This window comes from Bos taurus, chromosome 5, assembly GCF_002263795.3.
Source record: "Bos taurus isolate L1 Dominette 01449 registration number 42190680 breed Hereford chromosome 5, ARS-UCD2.0, whole genome shotgun sequence".
Lineage (NCBI taxonomy): Eukaryota > Metazoa > Chordata > Mammalia > Artiodactyla > Bovidae > Bos > Bos taurus.
In genome coordinates, this window is record NC_037332.1 from 31,685,438 (window position 1) to 31,694,322 (window position 8,885).

Consider the following 8,885-nt stretch of genomic DNA (forward strand, 5'->3'; position numbering starts at 1 on the left):
CATACAGTGGAATACTATTCAGCCATTAAAAGGATGAAATCTTGCCATTTGCAGCAACATGTATGGATCTGGAGACTATTATGCTAAATTCAGTAAGTCATATAAAGACAAATATTTGATAATTTAATTTATGTGGAATCTATAAAATAAAGCAAATGAACAAACATAACAAAACAGAATCATAGATACAGAGAACAAAAAGGTGATTGCCAGAGGGCAGGGGATCAGGGATAAGTGAAATAGTTGAGGAATATTAAGAAGTACAAACTTCTAGTTGAAAATAAATGAGTCACAAATATAATATGATATTGCTTATATATGAAATCTAAGAAAAAAGGTACAAATGAACTTATTTACAAGGCAGAAATAAGAGTTACAATAGGGAGGTTCCTCCCCTCTGGCAGTCACTTTTTAACAAAAGGTGTATCTATGATTCTGTTTTGTTATGCTTTTTCATTTGCTTTGTTTTATAGATTCCACATAAATTAATCATAAAATATTTGTCTTTATCTGACTTACTGAATTTTGCTTAATACTCTCTAGATCCATCCATGTTGTTACGAATAGCAAGATTTCATCCTTTTTAATGGATGAATAGTATTCCTCGGTGTGTGTGTGTGTGTGTAGAAAGCAAATTTATGCTTACCAGGGGGTAAGTGGGGGATGAATTGGGAGATTCATCCCAATATATAGAGAGGACTCTCTCTCTCTCTCTCTCTCTCTATATATATATATATATATATATATATATAATAGATAATAAGGATCTACTGTATATATAGCACAGGGACCTCTATCCAATACACTGTAATGACCTAAAGGGGGAAAAAGAGTGAATATGTATATAATGTATCACTGAGTCACTTTGCTGTATACCTGAAACTAACACAACAGATTGACAATACTTCAATAGAATTTTTTAAAATATAATAGAATTGGGAAGTCAACAAAAAATAAAATAAATAAATAAATAAATGAGTCACAGGAATTAAATGTACAGCACTGAGAATGTTGTCAATAACAATGTAATCACTTTGCATGGTGACAGAGGGTAACTAGATTTGTTGTGATCATTTGGTAATGTATAAAAAAATTGAACCATGTTGTACACCAGGAACTAACAGTATTATAAGTCAGTTATGATTCAAAAACAAATAATCAAATAAACAAACAAACTCATAGAAAAAGAAATCAGATTTATGGTTCCCAGAAGTGGAGACTGGGGAATAGGGGGTTGGATGAAGGTATAAGCTTCTAGATATAGGATCAATAAATACTAGGGATATAATATACAACAAGATTAATATAATTGACTGTTATATGGTATAGTTTAAACTTGTTAAAAGTGTAAATTCTAATAATCATCATCAAAAGGAAAAATATATTTTCTCTTTTAACGTTGGTATGTATGAGATAATGGATGCTAACTAAACTTATTATTGGAATCATTTCATGATGTATGTAAGTTAAATTATTATATCCTAAACTTATACAGTGCTTGTCAATTATATCTCAATAAAACTATAAGAAAAAGTTCTGGTTAGAGAATTCAGGCCATAAAATGATGTAAAAGGCATCCAAATTAGAAAGGAAAGGAAGAATGATTCATTACAAATGACATGATTTTATATATAGAATATTGAATCATCCTTGCCTTCCTGGGATAAATCCCACTTGACCATGGTGTGTGATCCTTTTAATGTATTGTTGAATTCAGTTTGCTATTATTTTGTTGAGGATTTTTCCATTTATGTCCATCAGTGACATTTATCTGTAATTTTCTTTTTTTTTTCTGGTGTCTTTCTCTGATTTTGGCATCAGGGGTTGCTAATCTAGAATAAGTTCAAAAGTATTCTTTCCTCTTCATCTGTTTTGTTTGTTTTGTTTTGTTGTAAATAGTTTGTAGAGAATAGGCATTAACTCTTCTTTAAATATTTGGTAGAATTCACCAGTAAAGCTAATTGGTTCTGGACTTTCATTTATGTGAATTTTTTTTCTGATTCAATTTCACTACTGGTAATTGGTCTGTTAATATTTTTAATTTCTTCATGATTCATTACTGGTAGAATGTATGTTTCTAGGAATATACTCATTGTTTTCTAAGTTGATTTGCATTGTCGTATTAATTTTAGGTGTACAGCAAAGTGAATCAGTTATATATATACATATATTCATGCTTTTTAGATTCTTTTCCCATATATGTCATTATAGAATATTGAGTAGAGCTCCCTGTGCTACACAGTAGGCCCTTATTAGTTATCTATTTTATACATAGTAGTGTATATTGATCCTCATCTCCCAATTTATCCACCCCCCCCCAAAACCCTGGTAACTATAAGTTTGTTTTCTACATCTGATTTTTATTTCTATTTTGTAAATAAATTCATGTGTATACTTTAAAAAAAATCCACATATAAATGCCATCATATTATATTTGTCTTTGTCTACTGTTCTTCACTTAATATGACAATCTCTGGGTCCATCTATGTTGATGAAAATGGCCTTATTTTATTCTTTTATGGCTGAGTAATATTTCATTGTATATATGTACTACATCTTCTTTATCCATTCCTCTGTTGATGGACATTTAGGTTGCTTCTATGTCCTGGCTATTGTAAATAATGCTGCAGTGAACACTGTGGTACATATATCTTTTTGAATTATGGTTTTCTCCAGATCTTTATGCCCAGGAGTAGGATTGTTGGATTATACGATAGCTCTATTTTTACTTTTTAAGGAACTTCCGTGTTGTTTTCCATAGTTGCTGTACCAGCTCACGTTTCCACCAAGTGTAGAAGAGTTTTCTTTTCTCCATTCCCTGTCCAACACGTATTGTTTTTATAGATTTTTTGATGATAGCCATTATGATCAGTGTGAGGTGACATCTCAATTGTAGTTTGATTTGCATTTCTCTAATGATCAGTGATACTGAGGATCTTTTCATGTGCTTTTTAACTGTCTATATTTCTTTTTTGGAAAAATGTCTATTTAGATCTTTTGTCCATTTTTTGATTGGATTGATTTTCTGACATAAGCTGCATGAGATGTTTATTTATTTTGGAAATTAAACTCTTGTTGTAGATATTTCTTCATTTGCAAATATTTTCTCCAATTCTGGGGTTGTCTTTTTGTTTGGTTTATGGTTTTCTTTGCTGTGCAGAAGCCTTTAATTTTAACTAGGTTTCATTTTTTTATTTTCGTTTTTATTTTCATTACTCTATGAGGTGATATTACCGTGATTTATATCAAAGAGTGTTCTGCCTCTGTTTTACTCTAAGAATTTTAGTGTCTGGCCTTACATTTAGGTATCTGATCCATTTTGAGTTTATTTTTGTGTATGGTATTGGAGAATGTTCTAATTTCATTCTTTTACATGTAACTGTCTGAATTTCCTGGATTGTTGAGGAGGCTGTCCTTTCTCCATTATCTATTCTTGCCATTGGTGATTTGATAGGTAATTTGATAGGGATTGTACTGAATCTGTAGATTTATTTTGACAATACTGATTCTTCTAATCCAATAACATGACATATTTTTCCATCTGTTTGTATTATCTTCAGTTTCTTTTATGAGCATCTTACAGTTTTCAGAGTATAGGTCTTTTGTCTCCTTAGGTAGATTTATTCTTAGGTATTTTTCATTGTTGATGCAGTGGTAAATGGGACTTAATTTCTCTTTCTGACATATTTTGTTTTTAGTATATAGGAATGCAAGTGATTTCTGTGCATTAATTTTATATGCTGCAACTTTACTGCATTCATTGATGAGATCTTACAGCTCTCTGATAACATTTTTAGGATTTTCTGAGAGGCCTCCCAGGGTGGCACAATGGTAAAGAATCTGCCTGCCTATGCAGGAGATGCAAGAGACATGTCTGAGTTGGGAAGTCTCCTGGAATAGGAAATGGAAACCTACTCCAGTATTCTTGCCTGAAAAAATTCCATAGGCAGAGGAGCCTGATGGGCTACAGTCCATGGGGTTGCAAAGGGTCAGACACAACTGAGCAAATGAGCACGACCATGTCATCTGCAAACTGACAGTTTTACGTCTTCTTTTCCAATTGTGTATCTTTTATTTCTTTTTCCTCTCTGATTGTTGTGGCTAGGACTTCCAGTACTATGTTGAATAAAAGTGTCATTAATGGAGGTACTTGCCTTTTTTCCTGAATTCTATTCTGGACCTAAATGTCTGTTTTCTTTCCCAGGTTAGGAACATTTTCAGTTATTAGCACTTCAAAATAACTTCTCTGCCCCTTTGTCTCCCTGTTCTTCTGGAATCCCAGTGATGTGAATGTAAGTATGCTTGATGTTCCTAAACTGTAATTTTTAAATTCATCTCTCTTTTTTCTCTTCTTCTTACATGATTTCTACTACTCTGTCTTATAGTTTGCTTGTTCATTTCTTTGTTTCATCTAAACTACTGTTGATTCTTTCTAGTGTGTTTTTTATTTTAGTTATTATATTCTTTGGTTCTGTTTGGTTCCTCTTTATATTTTCCAACTCTGTTAAACTTCTCACTGTGGTTATTCATTCTTCTCCCAAGTTTGTTCAGCATCTTTATGATTAAGTCCCCTATTTAAGAATAAGTTCCATTTCAAGAGTGTGTTCATAAGTCCAACAAAGTTAGCCTAGGTATCCAACTAACACAATTGGCTATATAGTACTATACTATAATAGGTTTATAATATTTTTGCACAAATAATACATAAAAATTAACACAAAAAATAAAATATTTGTAATCTAATAGTACAGTACCTTGCAAAGTACCATAGTACCTTTCTCCAAAGAAGACATCAGATGGCCAATAAATGCATGAAAATATATTCAATATCACTAGTTATTAAAGAAATGCAAATCAAAACTACAATGAGATATCATCTCAAACCAGTCAAAATGGGCATCATCAAAAAATCTACAAACAATAAATGCTGGAGAGATTGTGGAGAAAAGGGAACCCTCTTACACTGTTGGTGGGAATATAAATTGATACAGCCACTATATAGATTCTTTAAAAAACTAAAAACAGAACTACCATATGATCCAGTGATCCCACTCCTTGGCATATATCCAGAGAAAATCATGGTTTGAAAGTATACCTATGCCCTGATGTTCATTGCAGTGCTGTTTCTAATAGCTGAGGTTTGGAAGCAACCTAAATGTCCATTGACAGATGAGGGGATAAAGAAAATATGGTTTGTATATACAGTGTAATATTAATCAGCCTAAAAGGGGATTAAGTAATGCCATTTTCAGCAACTTGGATGGACCTAGAGATTATCATAATCCTTGAGGTAAGTCAGACAAAGAAACACAAATATGTGATATCACTTACATGCAGAATCTAAAAAACAAAAAATCATATAAGTGAACTTGTTTACAAAACAGGAACAGACTCTCAGAGAACAAACTTATAGTTACCAAGGGGAAAGGGTTGAGGGGAGGGGTAGATTGGGAGTTTGGGACTGACATGTACCCACTGCTATATTTAAACTAGATGATGAACAAGGACCTACTGTATAGCACTGGGGATGTTGCTCAATATTGTGTAATAATGTAGATGGGAAAATTATTTGAAAAAGAATACATAAATGTGTATGTATAACTGAATCACCTTAAGAGACAGCTGCTCCCCCGAGTTTATTACATTATTCACAGTAGCCAAGATATTGCAGCAAACTTAGTGTCTATTGATGGGCAAATAATTAAAGAAATATATAACGGACTATTACTCAGTCGTCAAAAAGAAGAAATCCATATTTGACATAGTTGGACTTAGAAGGCAGTATGTTAAATGAAATGAATGAGAAGGAGAAAGACCCTGAATAATCTCACTTATATGTGGAATCATAAAAGCTTAACTCATAGAAATAAAAAGTAGATGGTACTTAGCAGGGGCTTAAGGGTTGGGGAAATGGGTTGATTTTGATCAAAGGATGCAAACTTATAAGTAAATTCAAAGGATTTAATGTACAGCATGGTGGTTATAATTAACAACACTGTATTGTATACTTGAATGTTAGGATAGTAGGTCCTAAGTTTTATCACCACAAAGAAAAGGTAATTTCATGAGGGGATCTGTTAACTGATGTTATTGTGGTAATCACTTTGCAACATATGTATGTATGTATATATATATATGTATATATATATATACATACATACACACTTATATGTGTGTGTGTGTGAAATAAACATGTTGTACACCTTAAAGTTACATATATTCTGTCAAATACATCTCAGTAATACTGAGGATGAGGGGAGTTTTGTCCAGTAAGTCTAAAGTCTTAGGTGCCTTAGGGACAGTTTCTGTCAATTTAAGTTTTCTTTTACGGCCCATAATTTCATATTTCTTTTGTGTGCATCATGATTTTTTGTTGAAAACTGGACATTTTAATATCATAATATTATAACCCTGAAAATTAGATTTTAACTCTTTTCTATTTTTTATATCTGAAGGTTGTAGTCAACTATTGTTCAATAAATTTTCCAATTTATTTTTGCAAAAGCAGTTCAGTGTTGTGTGTGCTCAATGAAGTATCTTTTCCTCAAGCTTGTGTTCAACAAGTACTTTGCCAGAGATTTTTTTGAATGCTAAAAGGTAAAAATTTTAAAACACCACCCTCCTCTAGTTTTTGAAGATTCACTCCATGCTGAAGCACTCATTTAGTATTTTCCCAGATAGATTGTTAACAATTCTTAGACTTCTCTCCCACTTGCAGTGAAACTAGGGATCAGCCAGAGGTGAAAGCATAAGATCGACTCTGGTCTTCTCTGAACATGAGTGCTACTGGACATGCATATGGCTTTTAAAATTCCCTAGTATACACAGCCAGTTTTGAATGCTCTAATTTAATTTCCCAAAGAAACTCTCTTTCTAGATTTTCTTCTCAGTCTGTTGATGGTCTGTTGTATGTTTTAATCATAATCTTTTGCCCCAGGCAGCTACAGATTTCTCATTACTCTTACAACGTTTTCAAGCAGTATGGGCCACGTTTGAACCCTGTGTGATTTCATGTGAAACAGAGACAGAGCACCTTGAATAGGTCCTTCAGGTAGTTCTCAGACAAGTTAAAATACACTGTGAATGAGTTATGGCTCCCTCCAGACCTCAGACCATGGTTCCACTCTAGGCCAACTTCAGGCTGGCCACTGGACCTAGGAGTTAGGCAAGGGTAAATAAAAATGCCACAAAGCTTTCCTCCTATTTTTAAGCTGCCTTTTTCTTGATTCAGTGTTTACTTGGTTGCTGTGCACCTTTGATTATTTCCCAGAGTACCAACAAAGTTAGTCCTGACAGCTTCTGCTTGGTTTTGTTGTTTCTGTAGAAGAAGAGCTTGGCACTCCACACTCTGTCATTTTGCTGAAAACATCCCCTGTTCCTTTTTTTATTTCTAGACTAGATTTCCCTAAATGGCCTTGGGGAACCACAGCACTATCACTGAATTCATTCTCCTTGGACTGTCTGCAGACCCTCATGTCCAGGCGTTATCCTTTGTGTTCTTCCTAGCAATTTACCTCCTGACTCTGCTGGGGAACCTGACAATGATGCTGGTGATCAGAACCGATTCTCACCTCCACACTCCCATGTACTTCTTCCTGAGTCACCTTTCTTTCCTGGATTTTTGCTTCTCTTCTGCCACAGTACCCAAGATGCTGGAAATTCTCCTGTCTCAGAAGAAAACAGTCTCTGTGGAGGCCTGTCTAGCTCAAGTCTTCTTTGTGTTTGACTTGGGGGGCACTGAAGCCTGTCTGCTCTCAGTTATGGCCTATGATCGCTACGCTGCCATCTGCCACCCTCTGCTCTATGGCAAGAAGATGAGCAACCAGCTCTGTAAAGGTCTGGTGTTAGGTTCCTGGAGCCTGGGTTTTCTGGACGCATTCATCAACATCCTTCTAGCTATGGATTTTGACTTCTGTAGGGATCAGTTTATCCCCTACTACAGCTGTGAGCTGCCCTCTCTCTTTCCCCTTTCCTGCTCTGATGTCTCCACCAGTTTCACTATTCTGCTCTGCTCTAGTCTCCTGCATGGGTTGGGAACCTGTTTCCTAATCATACTGTCTTACACTCTCATTGTTTCTACCATCCTAAATATCCGCTCCTCTTCATATAGAAGCAAGGCCTTCTCCACCTGCTCTTCCCACCTCACTGCAGTGCTCCTATTTTATTGTTCAGCTTTCCTTCGCCATATAGTGCCAACCTTGGGCTCTCCACAGGAGTTGATCTTCTCTGTACAATACAGTGTGATCACTCCCTTAATGAATCCCCTTATCTATAGCCTGAAGAACAATGAGGTGAAAGCAGCTATGCAAAGGACCTTTAGAAAATATCTCCATTGCTAGTGACCAAAGACAGAAGGTGATGAAGGGTTATCTTACTATACCAGGATATCTTGTTAGTTAACAATAATTTCCTGATTATTCCAATATTGGATCTGAGAAAAGCATCTTAAAATTCATAAAGGTATTTGGAGTACAGCCCATAGGCTTGTACTAATCTTAGGACCTGGCTTCACCCACCAGTGGCTGAGCAACAGCATGAAGTCTTCTTGACCCTGACTTCATCCACCAGTAAACCAGCACTAGCCCCACCTGGGATTAGTGGGATTGACAGTCACCCACCTCATGACTAGTCCTGCCAACCGGTAGGACAAACTAGTCCTACCAACCAGTTACTGGCAGCCTCCACACAAGACAGGGCCTAGAAAACAACCAAACTAGAGACCAGTCAAGCCTACCAGACCTCCCACATAGTCAGCCTACCACAACAGAAGGACCCATTCAGCACTCATAGTGGGGAACTGTAAGGTATACAGCTTGGATGAGGAGAGGGTAGCACACTACTGCATGCATAGGATATCTCCTACAAAAGGCCACTTTTCCAGAGTT

General features: G+C 35.3%; 1 protein-coding gene across 1 annotated transcript; it reads left to right on the forward strand.

Annotated features, from left to right (window-relative positions):
• Positions 1–7,409: 7,409 nt before the first annotated feature.
• Positions 7,410–8,339, forward strand: OR8S26 (olfactory receptor family 8 subfamily S member 26). Its single transcript, NM_001390303.1, has one exon. It carries the CDS (start codon positions 7,410–7,412, stop codon positions 8,337–8,339), a length of 930 nt encoding a protein of 309 aa, NP_001377232.1.
• The last annotated feature ends 546 nt before the right edge of the window (positions 8,340–8,885 follow it).

Bases quoted from the DNA above. Each gene is read 5' to 3' on its own strand.
- OR8S26 (NM_001390303.1), top strand. From the start codon at position 7,410: ATGGCCTTGGGGAACCACAGCACTATCACTGAATTCATTCTCCTTGGA.